Source organism: Ambystoma mexicanum, chromosome 9, assembly GCF_040938575.1.
Source record: "Ambystoma mexicanum isolate Mex_15411 chromosome 9, UKY_AmexF1_1, whole genome shotgun sequence".
Classification (NCBI taxonomy): Eukaryota; Metazoa; Chordata; class Amphibia; order Caudata; family Ambystomatidae; genus Ambystoma; species Ambystoma mexicanum.
The window spans coordinates 1,019,898,739-1,019,922,318 of NC_090931.1; the positions used below are offsets into that span (position 1 = coordinate 1,019,898,739).

Genomic DNA, 23,580 nt, shown 5'->3' on the forward strand with positions numbered 1-23,580 from the left:
TGGTTTAAAGGTGAAATCTAATTTTGTTCCTCTGCCACACACTTGATCACCCGAAATTATGGCCTTTGAAAATATTGTGACCCAAGAAGTATTGGATGCTATGCAGAAAAAGAACTGTAAACCTGGCAATCTAACGAAGGATGAAAGAAAAAGCCTAACTAAGTTATGTGGGGTTGAATCTATCATTATAAAACCTGCCGATAAGGGGGGTGGGATTGTTATTTTGGAAACTATAGCAAACAAAGCAGAATGTATAAGTTTATTGGATACAAAGGGATTCCAAAACACTGGTTGACTGGCGCTCCAATTTGAAATGTATTATATTTGTGCACTCACTTTCTCTATGTCTATAGGGACTGCCCCACTATTTACCCAGAAGTACAGACTTCAAACTCGAAAAAGAAGGTCATTATAAAGTTCACAGGAAACCAATCCCACACAACTGAAAATGTTAAAGACAAGATTCTAAATAAGTAAGCTCCTTTTGCATTTGCAATAACAATATCTTCAACTTTTTCAATGACAAATGACTGCAGGAAATAAATAGGTGACAACAATGAAGATGGTGTTATGTGATAAACTAAGGATGTATATGAAAGATGGTAACATTGTATAAGTGCCTTAGCTAAGTTTCATGGAACAATTGAAGTACAAATGTGTTAACACAGTATACCTAGTAGCATATGGCTAAAAATCTTTTTCTTTTCCTTTTCACTATTTCTTCTTGTTCGCCCAAGATTGAGTATAAATGTTCAGTTTACCTCCTGATGAGCCACTGAATTGATAAGTGGTGAAACACGTGTAGAGGATAACTTTTTGCGCAAATATAATACATTTCAAATTGGAGCTCCAGTCAACCAGTGTTTTGGAATCCCTCTTTGTTACTTTGTTTCAAGCTCTCTTCAGCCCTGGGAGCTACCAAATACGGACTTAGGCGGCACCAATACAAAGCAAGCATCTTTATAAACCCTTCAAATCTCCTATTACTCGCCTAGTCCACTCCAATCAAAGGCTGTTCAAGCATGACTGTGTTTATTGGATGACAGGAAATCGTACAAAAAGCTGGATAAGGGATCCGACCCTGAGACTTCAAGAGGAGATTAAAAGTCTCACTAATCATGCAGTACAAGAGAAGTGGATTAGCCAAGACGAAGGCTGTTTTCTCAATAAGACTGGGCCCAAAAAGGCAGCATTTTATTGACTGCCAAAAATCCATAAAGATCAAAAAATCCACCAGGTAGACCTATTGTGTCTGCAATAGATTCCCTGTTAGAACATTTGTCTGTATATTCGGAAATCTTCCTGAAGCCATTTGTACGTGAGATGCCATCTTATTGAAGAGATTCTACGGACATGATTAAGATTATTCATAACATCCAGATCAATGAGGAAGACATCCTTGTAACCATGGATGTCGAGTCCCTATATACGGCTATCCCACAAATGGAATGTCTTCAAGTTCTTGGCAAGTATCTTAATACAAGAACAAGACCCCACCAGCCACCAACTGAATTTATCGAAGAGTGTATACGGTTGGCTATAACCGAAAACGTTTTCCTCTGCAAAAGACAATTATACAAACAAGAGAAGGGAGTGAGCATGGGGGTCACTTTTGCCAACTTGTACATGGCCAACTATGTGAACAAATTTATCCTTGGGATTGATAATCCTCTTGCGGCTCATCCGGCGCTGCACGCCCACCTTTGTGTGTGGCGCTGTTATATTGATGATGTCTTTCTCATTTGGAGAGGCTCCATTACACCTCTGATGGAGTTTCACAAATGGTTGAACAAATGTGACACTAATATCAAATCCACCATAGAGTATAGTCATCAACCACTAAGAAGAAATATGGATGATACTAGACTCTGATGGGTTTATCTGTATGTTTTTTAGATTTAAGAATGGCTTATGCAATTCCATGAAGGGCACAACAGTTATACCTTGCTGAAGAAGGTCTTGAAAAAAGAGAGACAACAATTTCTGTTCTATTTGGAGAGAAACACGTGTCGACAACTATATGAACAATCTGGCAAATAGAACCAGATGAGATATGACACCTAAAAATGAGGACTGGGTCATGAACATTTGCAAAATGTATGGAAACATTGGTGTAGAACTAGGACATGACTACACAATGTAGAATATGCCAAATTGGTTTTATGTAAGAATGAGAAAATGTGGGATTGAGAATTGATGTCTGAGATATGAAAGAAATGTTGATGGAACGAGACAGTGGTTTTAATGAATACATAGTTATATGTTGATGTGATTATTCATTAAAATGTGTAATTATTGAATAACTTGTTTCATCCTGATCTACTGTTCCATCTTTTACTTTAATATCGTCCTGCTTCCTGCCAGCATACTTAACAACTGGGGGAAGCTGTTCTTACCTGTACATCTCTTCGGCGAACCAAGTGTTCATCTTTACACTTTCTGGAACGCCGAAATTTTCATCTTGCACCGCAGCACGACACGCTCCATCGTCGACAGCAGCACTTGCAAGGAAAAACAGAAGACCAGGTTAGACATCAAAAAAACAGTCAGTTTAAGGTTGGGCTTCACCATACTTCACGCTTTTCCTTAAACCATCACTTACCTGCTGTCGGACATTGCGGTAGCATCCATCTCCCATTCAGCTGCGTGTCGCATCTCACAGCTGCATTTCCATCTAAAGGAAAAAACCAGAAGAAGCATTATTGCGGCATAAATAGGAGCAACAAATAGACATTAAACGGAACAAACAGCATTACAAGAGCTCAAGAAAGACTTACCAATCATAAGGAGAAGCATAGTCGCAACTGGACTGGACTAATCCTTATCAGGGATCAGTGAAGGAACTAGATCGCATTTGAAATGCCCCTGCCAGAAGTAGCAGGACGGAGAACTGAACCGTCCATAATTCACAGGTGAGCTTTATGGGCTGGAGTATGTTCACAGAAACCGTACTTTGGGGTGAAGGGTTCGAGAGGTACAACAATCACAGATTGGCGCACTCACACACTGTTATCTCCACGCAGGAGCAGTATCACCACGTACCACCGTTCACAGCTTTTCTACTGAGGGAGAGGCCTGAAGGGGTGATTCAAGTTCAGGGATGGCTGCAACCATGCCCCAACGCTTCTGCAGAGACCAGGTGAGCGTAACAGCTACTTCAAACTTTAAAACACACCAGTCTCTCAGGTTGCTTGCCAATTCACTGGCTGTGTGCGTCTTTTGCTTGGTTTTGCGATTTTTCTATTCATGAGTCAAGGTTAGTACCTGTGAGAAACCTGAAGGTGTCTCACCCGCTAGTCCCCGGGGATCTGTCATCCAGGTGGCCAGGACACAGCCATCACATTTGGATCCAGTTCCTGGGAGTGGACTAGTGTGGGAGGATCACCTGGATGAGGGGTATTCAGGGAGTGGAAGTGGGACACTGGACACCAAGACACGATATCTCCTTCCCTGGAACACCTTTTCCCCATCCTACCAAGTAGGATACTTAGGAACTCACACACCTCCTCCTTTTCCGCCACAAAGACTTTCTCACGGAGAGCTCACTGTGAGAGAAAACTGACTAACACCCGTGCCGTATACCTGACATGTCCCAATACAATGGTCGGACAAGGTCAGGCAATTACTGATCCTTACACACACCTGATTTCCATATCACTTCCCCACACGGATAAAATGCGGAGCATGAGAAGCACACTTTGAGCAAGAAAAACACATGAGGAAGCAGCAGTTCCAAGATGGCAGTTTATTACAAGGAGAAAGACAGCAAGACCAGAGAGGGTTACAGGGAAGGAAGTGCTCTTGATCTTCTCAGAGGAAGACTGTTCCCTTCATGAGCCTTTGTGAACAAGAAACCTAAGACATGGAATCAAAGCTGAAGAACCCTGCACAGTGTGTCTCCCGTGTCGATAGCCAAGTCGGGGAGGATCGTTTGCCGCCGTGGTACTGTCCATGGCTCCAACAACATAGCGGCGCCCGTGAAGTCAGCACAGCCGATGAGTTGGGGAGACTGATACCAGACCGGCCTGTGTTGAAGCCAAGGTTGCAAGCAGCAACATTGTATAGAGAAAACTGAAGAGAACAGTGTGTGAAGCCTATGTGACAAGGAATGCAAATATAATTAAACAGCAGATGAGTGACTGAACCTCCGAAGCCAAGACAGACCGTAAACAGAGTGGTCCGGCGCCACGTCGGTGCTCATTCAAAGGTCTCTGTTAGGTATCCAACTGAAAGATGGTAATTGTAAAAAGGAATTGTGAAATCTAAGTGGTCCTGCAACGGGTCAAGCCAAACCCTGTGCACATTCGAAAGTCTTTGATACCTGATGCTAACTGAAATTGGTCCGAACCCGGTTGAGGGAGACTAATTGTATTAAGAAGGGGATCTGAGCCATGCTGTTGGGATCCGCGGTGAATAGTGAATCACCTGAATTGAGTACTTGTAAGAGGAATCGGGCCCTATGCATGAAGAGACTTTGATAGGTAACGAGACTTGGGTATAGAAGGCCCTGATGCTAATGATTGAACAGTGACCGTGTGCTAAAGAAGACAGATTGTGCTACGCTAGAGTGAACTGCCTTGTCCCGTTCTGAAAACGTGGTGTAGGGAGGCTAACGGCCTGAACATTCTGACATATCATTCTGTGAGCACTTCTTTATTTTTCATAAACACTACCCCACACAATTTGTATTTAGAGGTAAGGATTAGCAGTAGTTTCTTTTAGTATAGGCCCTTTTATTTTGACAGACAAGACACCACTAGGGCTGCGTTATTATTTTTTGATGGTCGTAGTTTGCTCCCATCTGTAGATTTAGTATTAGATAGGTGTTTATTGAACATTCACAAGGGAATGATAAACACCCTTGAACTGTAGTCACTTGTATCGGTCTTACTAATGATACCATGCCTTCCTTACATGCCACAGACTTGGCTTTGCCTCCCCCACTCTGCCGTTCACCCTGGAGGGTCGCTGGCGTCCTTGCAACAAACTGCAGTCTCCACTTGTGGGACCTGGCATTCTCCACGTGTCTTTTGCGGCCTGTCGGATGCAACAACCTCCAGTAGGACACTCTTGGGGTTTTCGACCTGCTGCTCTCGTCCCTTGGTCCGTCGCTCTGCTCCAGCAGGTTTGCCTTCGCCTCAGAGGTTTTGCTCGTACTTGTGTTCTGCATTGCTCAGTGTTTCTTTGGGTGTTGCGTTTTATCCGGGTGAGGAGAGCTAATTGGTATCAGATGTATGCACTTGAAGTAAAGTGCATGACTTCACCTGAACAGATTAACGGCACATGTCCATTGCAATGTTTGAGAGCTAGTCTTGGTACTCTGTCACCCTCTTCCTTGGCCCAGTGTTTGTGTAAAAAAGGGGGGGGGGTTTGGGGCCTCAGAGTATCCTAAAAAAAAAAAGGATGGGGTAGATGAACAGAAAAGGGGAGAGTACCGCATCTCACTGTTGGCTGCCTCACCCCCACTCCCCAAAGACCCCCTCACCCAGGTCATCCTCCCACACTGGTCCACCACCTGGAACTGGATCCAAAAGCGATGGGTGTGTTCTGGCCACCTAGATGACAAGCCCCAGAGGACTAGTGGGTGATGCACCCTTTGGTTGCTCACAACTGCTGCGCACTGATGCTTGGTACCTGTGATCCAGTTGTGGAGATTAGGGTGTTGCGCCAGGATGTCCACGCAGTACACTGAGGCTTGTGGATGTGAATAGCTAGGAAGATTACCCGAGTTATTCTCGTGTGAATGAAACACAAGGAGAATCCGATGCCAGTCTACCCACACGACCAGATTATGCCCCGGTAAATGTGGTGCAGGGACAGTGCAAGCACTGAACCCACAGCACCGAGGAAGTCTAGAAGCCAGAGCGAGGCAAGGCTCAATAGAGCAAAAGGAAAGACGTAAGGAAAGACATTTGCAAGGAACAGCAAGGTAGCAGAGGTGAGGCCGCAGAGCAGCAAGGCAAAAGGGCAAGGTGGAGGCAAGGACAAAGGACAGAACTCGAGAAATGGACAGTGAGAAGGAGGAGCCGAAAGCAGTGAAGCACAACAAAAGAAGTTGAGATGCGAGGAGTGCTGTCTCAATGCAGCTTAAATAGGCTGAAGGCTATGTGTGATTGGCCGTTGTTGGTTGTAAGCACAAGCACTGAATGGGGCCTGGAATCTCCGCACATGCATGCAGGAAGAAAGATAGCTGTGCCCAGTCGCCAAGCTTGGCGCTGGCCGTGCAATGGGAACAGTTTGTTCCTGGTCCTGTTGCTCCAGTAGCGTCAGCATGAGCACAGGTACATTCTCCATCTGCCCAGCACATGTAAGGGACATTGCAGACCATGGTGTCTGACTGTAAGGTGCAGTGGGCGCAAGACACAGCCCCCACATCAAGGCCCACACGCAAACTGCCCCTTTGCCTGTGAAAGCCACAGCTTTCCCCAGGAAAGGGCATTCCATACATGGCATTTCCTGAACTGAGAAGGCAGGAAGAAGCCAAAGAACAATATGGCCAAACAAGTGAAAACCTCATGGCATGGCTATCTTAGGGTGCTAGCCACCCCCAATAGCCATTGCGGTAGTTGCACTAGTAAAATTGCCAATGCAGGGTGTGAAGGGATCATGAAGTAGACACAGACAACTGAATGAAGTGTGGGCCATAAACTTTTATTAATTCAAAAGGAGGGTTGGAAAAAGGCCCATCTTGCCTCAAGCATAGTCTGTCAGGAACTTCAAAGCAAATGTCTGTGTGTCCAAAACGTATACTTGCCCTCACATCTAATTGTATACAATGTTTAGCGATGTCCGCATCAACCTGAGTAGTGTTCAATTAAAAGTTCAGAGCTTCTTCCAACTCTTAGTTTAAGGGTTTCCCTTCCCCAAGTTGAAAATAGTTCACAACGCGAGGGGGTCCCGTTCCCCAAGCGTTCAAATCTTTCATCTTTACAAAACACAATTCCCTGCCACACTTCCCAGCTCTTCTGGTTTGGATACTATTCACCCATTTCAAATAGTTCCGTTCTTTAGTTTCAGATCACACAAGATTTCCCTTCTATTCAAACACAAGCTTCTTTGTGGGTACTTTCAGTGACTTTTCCATAGATGGGTTTCTCCAGCATGGGGTCTGGCATGGATTCACATGCTCATGAATATTCCCCGTCGTCAGGCTGGGAATCCTCGGTAAAGAAAAAACCAGTATCCGTTTCGTTTCTGATCTGTCGTTCGTAGTAACAACCAATCACTGGTCTCTGCATCATACTGACCACAGCCAATGACTGCCCTCTACCTAAGCACCGCCTCTGGCAGCCATCTTCAGATTTGGAAGCACGTGAAGTGGCAGTATGACCAAGTGAAGAGCCGCAGAGGGGTAGGCGGGAGGGTTCACATGTGAATCCATGCCAGACCCATGCTGGAGAACAACAGTTACAGGTAAGTAACTTGTTCCTTCTCCAGCATGGGGTCTGGCATGGATTCACATGCTCATGAATAAAGAATACATAGCAGTACACACATGCACAACCACGGGAGGTGGCAAAGGCTCAACATTAAGCATTGCATCAAACTCAACATTAAGCATCTTACCTCCCCACCCGGCTCACCTCAGGCGAACAGGTTGCGCAGCACTGCTTGGCCGACCCTGGACTCCTCCCTGGAATCCCGATCGACGCAGTAGAACTTCGTGAAGGTGTGCGTCGACCTCCACGTAGCAGCCCTGCATATGTCCAGCAGGGGCACACCAGAAAGGAACGCCGTGGTAGCTGCGATCGCTCTGGTGGAATGGGCTCTCGGACGGCCAGGCAGCGGTCGGTTTGCCAACCGATGACAGTACATGATACAGCCGGAGAGCCATCTGGAAATGGAAGCCTTCGAGAGAGCCTTCCCCTGATTGACAGGTCCAAAGTTCACAAAGAGTTGTGACGTCTTCCGAAAACCCTTCGTGCGGTCCATGTAGAACTTCAGCGCTCTAGCCACATCCAGCGAGTGCAAAGTTCTCTCAGCCGGCGACGAAGGCGACGGGAAGAATACAGGCAACACCAAGGGTTCGTTGAGGTGGAAGTCCGACGGTACCTTGGGCATGAAGGAGGGGTGCGTCCTGAGCACTACCCTCGTGTCGTGAAAAGTCAAGTACGGGGCCTTGCAGGAAAGGGTCTGGATTTCTCCCACCCGTCGTGCGGAGGTGATGGCCACAAGAAACGCTGTTTTCCATGACAGAAACTTCAACGGGGCCGAGTGCAGAGGCTCGAACGGAGGTCCCATGAGCTTGGTCAGCACCACGTTGAGCTCCCACGCCGGGGCCGGAGCCTTCACCGGCGGGAACGATCTGAACAGTCCCTTCATGAACTCTTTCACCAGACGATGAGACCACAAGGACGTCCACCCGTGGTTCTGGTGTATCGGGAGATCGCAGCAAGATGAATCTTGATGGACGCGTGTGCCAGTCCAGCTTTGGCCAGCGTCAGCAGGTACGACAGTACTTGGGGAGCCGTAATCCGTAGAGGGTTAATCTTCTGTGCGTGGCACCAGACAGAGAACCTCTTCCATTTGTGTCCGTAGCATTTAAGAGTCGAGGACGCCCTGGCCTTTGCAAGAACCTCTCTGCAGTCGGCCGGTATGTCGTATCCTCCAAACTCTAGCGCTGCAGGAGCCAGGCCTGCAAGTTCAGTGATTTCGGGTCGTGGTGGAGGATGGCGCCTCCTTCCCTGGAGAGCAGATCCGCGTCCACCGGCAGCTTGATTGGCGGGGACGCTGACAAGTCCAGAAGGTCCGGGAACCATATCTGCCTCGGCCACGCAGGTGCGACGAGGATCATCCTGCACCGTGACCTCTTGAGCTGGTTGACGAGCCGGATTAGCAGTGGCAAAGGAGGGAACGCGTAGAGGAACAGGCCCTCCCAGGGGAACGAGAAAGCATCGCCCATGCTCCTCGCCTGGGGAAACCTGCTGGCGAACCTCCGGCACTTGGAGTTCGTCGCCGTCGCGAACCGGTCGATCTGGGGTGTGCCCCACCGTCGGAAGAGGCGATCCACTAGATCCTGCCATAGTTCACACTCGTGGCACGAGCGCAGCTCCCTGCTGAGTGAGTCGGCGATGGTGTTTTTTATCCCTGCCAGATGAAACGGCACCAGAAACATCCCTTGGGCGACTGCCCAATGCCACAGGTCCTGCGCCTCCTTGGACAGTGCTGGGGACCTGGTTCCGCCCTGTTTCCTGATGTAAAACATGGTGGTGGTGTTGTCGGTGAAGATCCTCACCACCTTGCCCTTGAGGGACGGAAGGAAGGACCTGAGGGCCCAAAACACTGCACGGAGCTCCAGGACGTTGATATGTAAGGATTTCTCCGTCGGGAGCCAAAGGCCTCTTGCGTGCAGATTTTCGGTGTGCGCTCCCCACCCTTCCAGGGAGGCATCCGTGGCCACTGTCTCCTGGTGGGCTGGGGTCTGGAAGTCCATGCCCGCCGTCAGATGCGCGCGGGTGCCCCACCACCGGATCGCTCGTCGGAAACTCTCGTCGAGTGTGATCCTTTCCTCGAAGCTGCCCGTCGTTTGGATCCAGCGCGCGTCCAGGAACTCCTGCAACGGGCGCATCCGGAGCCTGCACATGGGAATGAGGTAGATGCAGGAAGACATCATTCCGAGGAGGGACTTGATGAACCTCACCTTGGCCGCGTCGGCCACCAACATCCGCTACACCTTGCCCAGAATGGTCCTGGTCCTCTCCTCCGACGGGGAGGCCAGAAGGGACACTGTGTTGAGCCTCGCTCCCAGAAACAGAGCGTCTTGCGCGGGTACCAGGTGGGATTTTGCGTAGTTCACGGAGAATCCCAGGTCCGTGAGAAGTTGGACGGTCCTTGCCGTGTGAACCACGGCGAGCTCCCTTGTCTTGGCTCGGATGAGCCAGTCGTCCAGGTAGGGGTAGACGTGGATCCCTTCGCGGCGCAGCTGCGCCGCCACCGGTGCGAGGCACTTGGTGAACACCCTGGGTGCCGACCGTAGTCCGAAGGGGAGGGCTTTGAACTGGTAATGACGCCCTTGGACCACAAACCTGAGGAATTTTCGGTGCCCCTTCAGGATGGGAATATGGAAGTAGGCATCCTCCAAATCCAACGACGACAGGAAGTCTCCTTCCTCCAGCTGACCCAGGACGTGCTGGAGGGTGACCATCCGGAACTTTTGCGCCTTGATGAACTTGTTCAGACGTCGCAGGTCCAGGATGGGGCGCCATCCCCCCCGTCTTCTTCTTCATGAGGAAGTATCTCGAGTAAACTCCGGAGCCCCGAAGCCTCTTTGGGACGAGTTCGATGGCGCCCTTCCTGAGCATCGCCTTTACCTCCAGGAGAAGTTGAGGGACGTGAAGTTCTTTCCTGGCCACGGGGGGGACGCGCTGACACTTTCTTTGAAACTCGAGCGCGTGGCCCCGGGCCAAGGCGTCCAGCACCCAACGGTCGGTGGAGATGGACTCCCACACGCTGACGAAGCTCGCCAGCCGGCCTCCCACCGGGGTGCTTCGGTGGGGGCCCGACCCCACGGCCGGTTCAATCCTGCTTCGACGAGGCTTTGCCGCTTTGTCCTTGGCGACGACGGCGGGGTCTGCCAGACTTGCCTCATCCTCTGTAGGCCTCCTGAGACGATGAGCTGGCCGCTTGACGGTAGGAGGAGAAACCGCCGCCGGAACCTTTGGAGGCGCCCTTGCCTCCGCTGCTCCGAAAGGGCGTCCGTCGTTGTTGCAGAACTCCAAGGGCCTGGGCCGTCTCGGTGTCCCCTTTAATGGCCTGAAGGGAATCGTCCACTGTTTTCCCAAACAGGTTGTTCCCATCGAAGGGCATGTCCAGGACTCTGGTCTGAACGTCTTGACGGAAGTCTGTAGCCTTGAGCCATCCACGCCGCCTAAGGCAAATGCCGTTGCCCAACTGGCGGAACCCAGTGTCGGCGATGTCCGTCGCAACGGTAATGGCGTGGTCCGAAGCCACCTCACCTTCCTGCAGGATCTCCAGGGCCTCTGCCCTCTTGTCGTCCGGCAAGAAGTCCAGCAGGGGAGCCAGTTTGTACCAGAGCTCCCTATCGTATCGGGCCACGATAGCCAAGGCGTTGGCAGCTTTAATCGTCGTCGCTGCAGACGAGATGACTCTGCGTCCCATAGCGTCCAATTTCTTTCCCTCGCCGTCCGGTGGGGAAGTCGATGTGGAGGCCGCACCCCCCCCGCTTTTTTCCTGGCCGCCGCGGAGACGACGGAGTCCGGGGTAGGCTGCGCCCGGAGGCACAGGGGGGCCGTGTCCGGGACCCGGTACTTTTTCTCGTACCGGTCTCTTCTAGCTGGCGTCGTGGAAGGGTCTTGAGGAGGGTGAGGCCCTCATCCCAAATGTCGTCCAATAGAGGCACCGCGAGGACCGTCTTCCTCTTGGCCTCGCGCCGCTGATAAAGGAAACCTTCCTTCTTCTTCTCCTCAGGGCAGAGTTGGAAAAGCTCGGATGCCCTGGCGATCATGGAGTGGATCGTCGGGCGGAGAAGCCCTGATGGGAGGCGACGACGGTACATCCTCGTCGTCCGTACCCGTCGCTGCCGTGTCAGTCCCCATATCATCCCCTCGGGTGGACGGGGAGGAGGGCTGGAAGGGGCGCGACGGCTGAAAAGGAGGAGGAGGGTGGATCCTTCTTTTCTTGGTAGGGGGAACCCCAGAAGGTCCCGGTTCTGGGTCCCCCGACGGGAGAGGTTCCGTCGGCAACGGTAGTCTCGTCCTTATCTCTGAGCATAAGGACTGTATAGCCAACAAAATGGCCACCGAGCTGTCTCGCGGCGCTGGCAGAGGGGAATCCGACGGGCGATCAGGGGCCCCGTCGGTACCCTCGACAATGTCGTCGTCACCTGCGTCGGGATCCATCCCGACGGGCCGGTCTTCTTCCACGCCGAGGCTGTGGTTTAAGACTTCGACCAGCTCCTCCTCCGAGGTTGAGGCCGAATCTACGACGCCCTGCCCCCCCTTTTTCTTCGCCACGGGGGATTTCACGGGGGTCCTATCGATGGGCACAAAAGAGGACTCCCTCCGAGGTGGCAGGGAGACTCTGAGCCCCGAGGTCGCCACCACTGGCGTAGCCTCCACAGGCTGAGCCAGGGCCGCCGCGACAGACTCGATAGAGGGCTTGACCGGATGGATTAAGGCCTTCACCACCTTAGGTGCGCTCACCGCCTTATCCTTGAGGGGGGGGACAGTGCCTCGCTACCCCTCCGCCTTCGAGCTCGACCGGGGCCTCTCTAGGAGCCTCGCCGGGTGCTCGGCCTTCCTCTTACCCGACCCAGAGCGTTGGCTCGTGGTTGATGGTGCCGGGGAGGGTGCGCCCAGCCTGGCGCCCGTAGAGCCCGACCGTTCGGCGCTCCCGGTGCCAGCGGACTCGCGGTGCTTGGCCTTATGTTGGACCCCCGTCGCCGGGGCGTCCTCAAAGGTCTTAGAAGACCGCTCGGATTTCTTCCTCTTCTTCTCGCCGGACGGGCTCTTCCCTTCCAGCCAGTTGGCGAGACGTTGATGGCGGTCCTTCATGGTCCGCTCCGACATGTTGCCGCAAAACGCACAGTCCTCCTCCATGTGCGTCTTGTCCTCATGTAGGCAGTAAAGACAAAAAGAGTGTTCGTCCTCCTTGAAGACGTTCTGCAGCTGGCATCCAGGGCAGACCCTGAACAGCTTTCCGGGCGTCGAGCTTCCCTTCTCCTGGGCCATGACCGGGCCCGAGAAACTTCTGGAGTCCTCCAAAAGCGTAGCTCGACGAAATCTTCACCCTTGAGGGGCGCAGACGAATCCGACACGGGTCCCCGTTGATCGGATGGAGAGTCGGTGGAGCTTGAGGCTCTTTTGACCGAAAAAACGAAGTTTTTGAGAAAAAACGTGAAAAAATAGCACTAACGCTCGAGAGCAATAGCACGAGGATCCCAACACATGAACGTGCGGTATAAATCATGAGCATGTGAATCCATGCCAGACCCCATGCTGGAGAAGGAACAAGTTACTTACTAGTAACAAGTTAGTTACTCCGTCTAGGCACAGTTGTCGGACAACACGGTCCACCCATTACAGATCACGCAACCAACACACCTTACTTCTTTTCCATATGCACGCTGTCACTGCTTCAGCTTTACATTGGTGCTTGATTCATTCTCATTTCACATCCTCGTGACCCCCAGGGTCAGCATCTAATAGCAACGCCCTTTCCATGGCCACCTGGGTGGAAGATGTATTGGTGAAAGAAGTGAGGACGCCCTCAGATTCCTTACAACTGTAGAAGAGGAATTGCTGCCACGAGCTTGTTCTAGGCATATCGTAAAAGTAATCAAACAGATATTACAGAACATTTTATGAGTATACAAAGTATCCTAACTTAGGGTGATGTGAGCAATTGTAAATACAAGAAATGTGGCGACTCTCCGTGAGATATTTGTTCTGGAACGAGGTATCCTTGCATACAAACCGGATGAGAATTTTACTGAGTTGAGAGCATGCACAGTGTGCGCCACATGCAGTGAAGTGACACCTGAAGCTGAGAGAACAGGCGGGGCACTGCAGCTCGGCATGGTTATAATGTCTGGCAGGAGGGAAAGGCCTGTTAGCGACCAGAGGCCCCCCTGGAGAAGTTGCTGGAAGTGGTGGCCCGGATTGAGAGGTACATAACTGAAAATCGAGGGGAGGGGCGGGGCAGGGACCGAGTTTAGCCGAGCCGACCCGCTCCGGGAACCAGCTGTTCATTGCTGATATCCTTGTGGTCCTGTGGAGCACTGTGACCCCCGGAGGAAAAGAGGCAAGCGCCACCTGGGGCGCGTGCAGTATTGCATGTGTAGCCCCCCGTCATCTCTGTTGCTGGGATACGACCCACGGCTGCTCCTGAGTGAGCAGTCTCGCTCTGCCAATTAACATACATGACCGCATGGGCATCCCGCAGTGTGAACAGCTCAGGGCGCCTGGAGACCATGACCCGCTGGATTATAGCTACAGTGGGACAGCTATATATCGATATTGGTTGGTTGATGTGGCTGGGACACGTGAAGACTATGGCAGAACTAACTGGTATGGCAAGGTTTTGTCGATTCATTTTCTAGTGCACTCTCTACGTGTGTTAAACAGTGTGCAGCTGTGAGGCTCGGGTGCTGGCCCGTGCTGGACTCCTGGGCCAGATCGCTCACGGGCTTGACAGCAGACACTGGGAGTGATTACTGCACCACATGCTCCAGCTGCGGTTGGTGCTAGGTGTAGGAGTGTGGCTGATGTGTTGCTGCCCTTTTTGCTGACCACTGTTCCACTATAGTCCTGGGTGCTTAGGCAGCCCCTATGAGGTGGCAGCCCCTATGAGGTGGCAGCCCCTATGAGGTGGCAGCCCTGACTATAATTGAGAGCTCCCACTCCTACATACCGCAGATTAAGACATGGCAACTGCACACAGCTATATCATGCCTAAGGGGTTGGGGCCCAAAAAAAGCAGTTCTATGGATAATTTTGCGAAACCCACCATGAAGGTTGCAGAAGTGGCGGGAAAGGACACAAGCATCCATGTGCAAATGGAGGGAGCCTGCTGCGCCACCTATCGATCTCCAAGGAATTATGGCCTTAATGCAACCGGGATTTGCCTTCAATGACAAATTGGATGGCATCACTGTCAATGTCGCGTCTATACGCGCGCAGCTTGACAGAACACCACAGCGGATAACGGGTATAAATGAGGATCGGCTGTGTAGAGGATGCCATAACTGCGTTGCAGGGTATATAACGTTTGTGGTCCAAGATTTGGACAATATCAAGGCCAAGTGTGAAGATTTGGAGGCTAGCTCGAAACACAATAATGTCTGCATCATAGGTGTGCCGCAGGATGCGATGAAAGGTGCAATGGAGACCGTGGTGGAGGAGCTATTTAAAGATCTACTGGGGGATCTTAGGTGGTCCCCGCTATTTGTGGTGGAACGTGCACATTGAGCATTAATGGCGAAACCAAGATCGGAGGGGTACCCCAAACCAATCATCGCCCACTTAATGAACTATAGAGACCTGGTGTTAAGGGCCGCACGTGAGCAGCAACAGTTGAAGATGGGGTCCAGTGTGATACGCATTTTCCCGGATTGCACCTCAGCGGTGCAGCAGGAGGAACGCACATTTGTTGGTGTAAAAAAACTCTGCAGAGAGCGAGGGATTCCCTACTCTGCTTTATCCAGCCTGGCTTCGTCTGCAATTCAACCATTTCTTTACATTCCCTGAGGACGCTGCACCATTTGTGGAGACTAACATCCTGCTCCCTGCGGGACGAGGCCCTGTGGCGGAATAAAATAACACTGTGGTACAATCTCTCGCCCATGATAATGCAACAGTGATGTCGATGGCAAAGTTTGTATGTTTTCTTTGCGTTAAGGAGAAATATTGTTGGTGCAATGAGGCTCACTCGCAGCGGTAACAGCTGCCCCCCAATGCAAGTGCATACACTAGTTGGGGTTTGGATGGTGGGGGAGGGGATTGGGGTTGGGGCATGCATAGTCAAAGTTCGGGGCACTATGTAGGTGGGGGAAGGAAGTTTTGCGGGGTTGTTGGGGTGTAAATGTTATAAAAATGCACAAGGTGTACAAAGTAGGTTATGGGCTGGAAATGGCAAGCTGCCAAATGGTACTGTTTGCTATGTCATGCTCCAGAGATCGTGGGTGATGTGAAGATATTGAGCTGGAATGTGAGAGACAGAAGGCGCATAAAGTAATCTCATATGTTTTAAATAGACTAGGGGTTAAGCTCTTATTTTTACAAGAAACACTCCTGCTGGATTATCAGGCTTGTCGGGAGGAAGCCGGGTGGGGTGACCTGAGCTACTGTATGTCCTATCCCACCAGGGGTCGGGGAGACATGATTTTTGGTGCACCAATCCTTACCATTTGTCCATTTTGAATCTGTGTGCAATGATTGTGGCAGGTTTATGTTCATGGAAGGCTGGGGAATTCAGAGGTTTTCCTGGTGAATGTATATGGGCCTAACGTGGACGACTCCCGACTTTTATGATTTATTTAAAAAAAGTGCCAAGTATCCTACTGCATCAATTATTTGTGGTGGAGATTTTAATACGATCCTCTACAAACATTTAGGTATCACCTTATCAACACCACGGTCACTAACTTACGCTTCACATACCATACTCACACACACTGAAGATTTGGGGATGGGATGTGTGGCAAGCACTCAACTACACCCAGCGCACATGCACCTTCTATTCACCGGTGCATGATATGCACTTGCGCATTGATCTATGGCTAGTATCTCACAAAGTACTGAACTGGGTAGCTGAGTGTTTGATAATGCCCAGAACCTTATCGGACCATTCCCTGGGATTGATTTCACTAGCTATCCCTGGGAGTACTGTGCCTAGATCACAATGGCGCCTCAAGCCGCTTTGCTGATGGACTCAGCCTTCCGGGCAAATATTACGCAACATATAGCCTGTTACTTTGACATTAGTGAGGGGTCGGTGAGTACTCATGCCACCCTCTGGCAAGCGTTTAAAGTTTATATTGGGGCATTGCTATGTCTGCAGAGTTTGGAGTTTATTTTTTTATTTTATAAAGCGCACAGTCGCCTGGAGTCGTCATGGCGCTAGAGAGGGGGGAGGCCCAGAAGCGGCAAAGAAGTGCGAAAGCAAGCCTATCGAGACTCAGAACAAAAACGTTTTTAGTGCCTTACGAAAAGACAGATTAGTGATTAGCTTCAGTGACGGAGGGAGGGAGTGCCAGAGCTGAGGGGCAGCAACAGAGAATGCCGGCCCCCCCACCGGAGTGAGCCGAAAAGGCGGCGCAGTGAGTAGTCCAGAGGCAGCCGACCGGAGAGGGCAGTTGGGGACATAGCATACAAACTTAGAGCGCAGGTATTCCGCTCCCTGGTCATGGAGAGCGCGGTGCACAATGCACAAAGACTTGAACTGAATGCGCTGGGCTAGCAGGAGGCAGTGCAAAGAGCGCAGCACAAGGTAATATGGGCCCCATATGGGGAGCCAGTTGAGACCCGAGCCGCCATGTTTTGGAGGCGTTGCAACTGACGTACCAGCCCCTTGGGCTGGGCCAGATAAAGGGAGTTGCAATAATCCAACTTACTCATAATCATGGCGGCTACCACATAGGGGGGCGAAGTGTGCCCCGGATCAGATGGAGGGTCCTTCTCCATATTTTCAACTGAAGATGGCCTGTCTGGCAGAACGCTGGTACCTGAGCTGCCATTGACAAGTTGTTCTACATAAGTACCCTGAGGTTTTTTACCTTGGTGGAGGGCACCGGGAGTGGACCAAGAGAGAGGAGCTAGAAAGAAGAAATCCAAAGTGAGGGAACGGCAGGGGATCCTACCACCATCACCTCTGTTTTGTCCCCATTGAGCTTCAACCAGTTGTGGCCCATCCACTCACTCACGGCGGCCAGGCACTTATTCAAGCACGCTGACACCTCAGCCTGATCAAGATCGAGATGGATCAGCAGCTGGGTATCGTTGGCGTACGAATAGCACCTGACGCGGAGGGAGTGGATGAGGGACACTAACAGGAAGACATAGATATTAAACAGAATGGGAGACAAAGCAGATCCCTGAGGGACACTGCAGCTGAGGTGACAGGCCTTAGAGGTGAACGGAAGAAGAGAGAGTTTGAGACCTATCTGACAGAAAAGAAACATACCAGGCAAGTGGCTGACGCGAAACACCAATCTCTGGCACAGGCGGGAGAGCAGGACGGCACGGTCAGCTGTGTCAAAGGCCGCTGACAGATCAAGAAGAATCAGGGCTCCGACACCGCCGCTGTCAAACAGCCTGGCCTTGTCATCCTGGACAGACACCGGGACACTTTCCGTACCTCTACCCGGACGAAAGCCAGTCTGGGCTGGGTCAAGAAAATTAGAGGACTCAAGAAAAGAGTACAGAATGGGAGAAACCAGTGATTCAAGAAGCTTCATCAGAAAAGGAAGAAGAGATAGGCCGGAAATTAGAAGGGAGCGCAGGGTCCAAAGAGGGCTTCTTCAGCAAGGGTATGACCAAGGCAGCTTTTAGCTCAGGGGGGGGGATATACCCCAACTGGAAGGAACTGTTCACGGGCGAGGTGATTTCACTGAGAAGATCGACTGACACCTCCTTCATCACTACCAGTGGAAGCGGATCAGAGGGGGCACAGGACTTAAGGCGCAACATGGGGTTAAGTACCAGGTCCTCATTGAAGGTCGGGAGAATTGCCAAAGTAGAGCAGGAGCTATGTGTACCCTGGATGGCATATGAAGGGACTGTAGTGGAAAGGTTAAGTGCGATGTTGCCACGGATGGTAGCTACCTCATTCATAAAGAATTCCAATAGGGAGTCGCATAGCTCCTGAGTTGGTATAATGGTGAGGGAGTATTTGGAAGCAGGGGAAAGAGATTTAATAGCCGTAATGAGAGCCTTAGGCTGATTATGGGCATTTTTGTTTTTTTGCGCAAAATAAGCTTTCTTAGCCATTAGAATGGCTCCAGTGTAAGCAGAGAGTGCAGCCCTGAAGTTGAGATGGTCAGAGGGCTCATATTTAGAGCGCCACTTGCGTTCAAGTTTCTTGACCTCCAGGCGGACGGATCTCAACTGATCTGAAAACCAGGGTTCGGGGGGTAATCTCTGTGGTTGGAAGAGGCGTAGAAGAGCAACTACGTTGGTGGCATTCAGAAAGGAAGTGGCAAGAAGAGACATTGAGGGCCCTGTAGCTCACATACAGTTATCTTTAACAGTATGAGTCAGACTCTGGACATTTGCTGTCCGCCTACGACAACTCCAAACCCGTTGGAAACCGGTTTTGGGGGCGGGGGGGCGAAGGTGACGTGAACTGTACTAGGTAGTGATCAGTCCAAATCATTGGCTCAGTAGCTTGAACAGAAAGGGAAGCAATGTTGGCAAAGGCAACATCCAGAGTGTTGCCCTGCTTATGCATAGGTCCGGTTACTTGCTGGGGGAGGTCTAGGTCCTTCAGGCTATCATGAAATAGGTCAACAGCAAATGTCCTGAGGACATTGAATTTTAAATTCAGATCGCCAAACACTATAAAGTTGGAATTATTGGCTTGCAGATCGGCAATAAGGTCCACCAAAGGTTCTAGTAGACTTGCAGATGGACCAGGGGGACGATATATGACCAAAAAATGGCACATAAAATTTGCAGACAGCGCATCTGAGCAGCAGGGATTCCATATTTAATGTGTGAGGACAGGGAAGCTGTGTACACAGGTCAGATTTGAAAATGACAGCAACCCCTCCCCCATGCTGGGGAGGTGGCCTGTCAACATGGATGATTTTATACTCATACGTAATCGTTAGAGCCAAAACAGGGGCCGAGCACTCCTGGAGCCAGGTCTCCGTGAGGACCAGCAATGAAGGGCAGCGGTCTGAGCAGGTGGGACACCTCAGCAACATGGGCCCCAAGCGAACGGGTGTTGAGCATTAAAAGAGACACCTCCGGCTGTTTCTGGGTGATATCTGCAGGCGGAGTGGACTGCCATCCAGAGGGAAGCATTAAAGAGGATGGTGCAAGGGATAAAAGCTCCCTATTGGTGTAAGATAGCATGCCTGCCGGCCCAGCCGATGCATGGACGAGCACAGACTGGGTACTGCAGGATATCGGAAAAGAACTGAGGCGGTATGAGGAAGCGCTGGTGCAGCTGCAGAAGAGGTGCCCTGTTGACTCATCCCCCAGATACAACATGATAATAAGACGAATCTAGATAAATATCGAGATGCAGCCAATAGGAAACTGCAATACTTTGCTAGGCCTGCAGCAGCGCGCCGATATGGCAAACAGGACAGGCCTGGGAAACTGTTAGCGCAAACAGTTCACAACAATAAGGGCAGTTCTATAGTCCCATGTATAGTTTGTCCGGATGGCTCGGTGGCTAATATGGTGTATGAGGTTAACACACTATTCTATTACTTTTATCGGGAGATGTACACCCTTAAAAGTGTGGCTTGGGTGTGTGAAATAGACTAATACCTTGCAAGAATTCCCACAACACTATTTGTGGAGGCACGCAATGCGCTTGAAGGGCCAATAAGTTTGAATGAAATAAAAATAGCCATACGTGATCTTCCGAGTGGGAAGGCCCATGGGTCTAATGGACTGGGGGCCGAAATCTGAGGAATTTTTGGACGTACTTTCTCCCCGACTACTTGCAGAGGCTTTAGAAACTGGGACTCTTCGGAGTCTATGCAGGAGGCAATCATTATTTTACTACTCTAGCCCGGTAAATCTTTGGATGATTGCGGATCATACCGTTCGTTATCGCTACTAGATATGGATGCGAAAGTTTTTGCAAAAATCCTGCCAACTGGACTAAACCCGTTAATGCTGCATATGGTACATGAGCACTGGGCTGGATTTGTGGTGGGGAGATCGACGGCGTTCAATATACGTCAGATGTATAATGTAATTGTGCTGATACCGCAGGACATATGGGGTGTTGCCGTCTCATTAGACATGTGTAAGGCATTTGACAAGGTAAATAGGCCCTTTTTGTTCAGAATACGGAACAATTAGGGGATTGGGCTGAATTTTATGAAGTGGGTGTGAATTCTATACACACAGCCATATGCTAGGGTGTATGTAAATGGGGTACTCTCACCTATATAGGAGCTGGAGGATGGCACCAGACACGGGTGCCCATTTTCGCCCCGGCTTTTTGCCCTTGTGATAGAGCTTTTGGTGGACCTTATGTGCACTCGCTACAAGCTTGCCGGGATTAAGATTGCCAGGAAGGTGGTGTTTCATACATTGTATGCGGACGACATAATGATGTATTTAAAAAAACTTGGAGCAACATTAGCAGAAGGTAATAGCTGCAGTGTGCGAGTTTGGGAAGTTCTCTGGCCTGTGTCTAAATAGTGGCAAGTCTGAGGTCTTCCCGCCAATGGACACTACACAGGAGCCACAGCTTGGGCTGAGATGGTCACCTTTGAATATACGCCCTGGTCAAGTCGCTTAATTATGATCCCCTGGTCACTAAAATTATTACTAAGCTATAACGATAGAACCAGCTCCCTATCTCATTGATGGGGAGGGTTGCATCATAAAGATGACCATGTCACCTAAGATGTTCTATCTGTTCAACAATATACCGCTATGGCCTGGCAGATCTTTCTTGGACAAGACAGCTCAGATGTGTTCCTCATTTGCTTGGAAAGGGCGAATTTGTGCAATGGCAACGATTCAAGCTGGCATACGAACTTGGGTGGAGGGTGGCCCGCAGCCGTGTCATCTATGGCTGGAAAGGCAAAGGTTGGACGGTCGTCATCGATACATACCATCATGGCGAAACGCTTCATACTCAACCGCTGGACACTGTTAGAGCCACGCAGAGGCCGTTGGCCCGGTTAGTTCAGTGTCCTAAGAACAGTGTTATACAACCAGGCTGTACTGCTTTCGGGCATGCCCTTTTTGAGTCCTACGTGAGACAAGTCGCTGGTGACTCATTGGCAGAAGGCTGGCATATTACTCTTGGAAGATTTCTTCATTTGCCACATGGGACCTGGTTAAGGTACAGTTAGGCGATACACTACTTCGTAGACTCCAGTGCTTTCGGATCCGATCTGCCATAGCTTCAGTGTGGCCTAGATTCCCACAAGAACCTACATCATACCCATGTCGTACCTACGTATTCTCGTGCAGCACGAAGGGAAAGTCCGTGTCAGCACTAAGTTGCGCAGATGTCCTGGGGCTTACAAACAGTGGATATAAGGGGTAAATGGTAGAGGGACCTTGACGTCACCTTTACAGACACACATTGGTTTCAAATATGTACATTAACGTAGCATGTATCTTTGAATACAAGGTATAGACTAGTTAATTTCAAGATTCTAAACCGAACAGATTTTTCAACGGCCCGCCTCAAGAAAATGTTCCCCCTCCTCTGAAGGGAGATGCCCTAGGTGTAATGCCTTGGAAGCCGATATTGTACATATGCTGTGGTCATATCAGGCACTATCGGAGTATGGGGATGCAATTTGTCATGCATTAGATGAAATGATGGGCCAGTCCTTAATATGGGAACCTTCGACATGTTTACTGGAATACGAGAAGAAGCTGAACCCCTTGAAGCGCAAACTGGTCACCCGTGGCCTTGTGTTGGCAAAAAGAGCTATATTGATACGCTGGACTTGGAGGGAAGCCCCCACGTATGACAACTGGCTCAATGATATGATTTGGGCCAACGTCAAGGAATAAACAAATGCTAACCTTCAGGCATCAATGAGTCGCCCGAGGGACATTTGGGGCTAATTCCAGCAACATCTTGAATGGCGATAGCTATTGATTGATCCCAAGAGCATGTTGTAGAAAATATCACACCTGTTTGACCTCTCATCAATGTTTGTCTATGATTTGCAAACTGTAACCTTGTGCTTGATAAATAAATATATACAACATTTTAAAAAGAATGAGTAGAAGGCCTTTACTTGCCTCCAAAATGTTGGTCGGGGGTCGAAACAAAGAAAAAATAATGGGTGTCCCATAGATGTCTGTGTGAGGAAAGCAGCAGTTCAAAATCTTTCCTTATACAGACCGAACACTAGAGGGAACATTCTGTTATATATTTCACAAAAATGTATAATCTCTTCCTCTGGTGGGATATCAGTCTTGGTTAAAAACCTGAATGATAAGGTATGCATTCATAAACTGAATTTGAATGTTGTTTACTGAGAGATCTCAGGGAAAGTTTAGACTGTTTAGTTTGATATAAAAGTCGTGAAGCTGTTTTTACACTAACATAAATATTATCTTCGCATGTGTTTTCTCTAATGTAGGCAATCAATTATTATGAAGCTGCTTTGAAAACTGGTCAGCAAAGCTTTCTTCGTTACGATCTAGCTGAGCTACTACTGAAATTGAAGCAATACGACAAGGCGGAAAACGTTCTGCAGGAAGCTCTGGAACATGATCCTGGTATGATCTTACATGAGTCTGGATCACTTAAGACTGATCCTAATATGCTTATGATGTTGAATCTGTTTGAGGCTAGTACCAGTTTGTCTTGCTTTGAACTGCATTAATTTGAGGACTTACTTGTATCTATTCTTTTTAGGCAAGTAGAATAGTACAACTGGCATTTAGTCCTTTTTTGTTTTTTGTTTAATATAAAGATGTATGCTTACAAGGCATTGTAAGGAAGACAGAATGTGTGTTCATTGGTACCAGGGAATCGACTGAAACTTATATAGGTATAGTGCAGCTCTTTTTTACCAATATTATCTACTTAATTGTGTCCGCCTGACATTGTTTTAAGGATCTTGACACCCAATCAACTCAAAGCACCAAAATGATCGATTATGAGACTTGTTGCGAAAATGTGAATGTCTTTTGATAATCTTTTACAGGTATTAAATTACCACAGATTATATTGGCATTTAGCCTAACTGTGTCTCAGTTTAGATGTGTTTTCCAGTTGCTATTGGTGCCACATTTCTGGAAAGATATTATCATGATTCAGACTAAATAATAAAAGAATTAGGAAAAAGATGTAATCTTACAGCAATCAAAGGGCACATTCAGTGTTGTCCTTTTCTATGCATGATTTACTCGGGGACTTCTTTTTTGGGGTTTCATTTATATTTTTTCTTTGTTA

The 23,580-nt window shown here is 49.5% G+C and overlaps 1 protein-coding gene across 1 annotated transcript in view; it reads left to right on the top strand.

The window, feature by feature from the left end:
* TTC21B (tetratricopeptide repeat domain 21B) overlaps window positions 1-23,580 on the top strand; it is a 1,345,192-nt gene that overhangs the window by 633,975 nt on the left and 687,637 nt on the right. Inside the window, exon 18 of the mRNA XM_069616283.1 lies at window positions 22,763-22,901. Coding sequence (XP_069472384.1) covers window positions 22,763-22,901 — 139 coding nt within the window. The remainder of the gene's footprint in view (window positions 1-22,762; window positions 22,902-23,580) is intronic.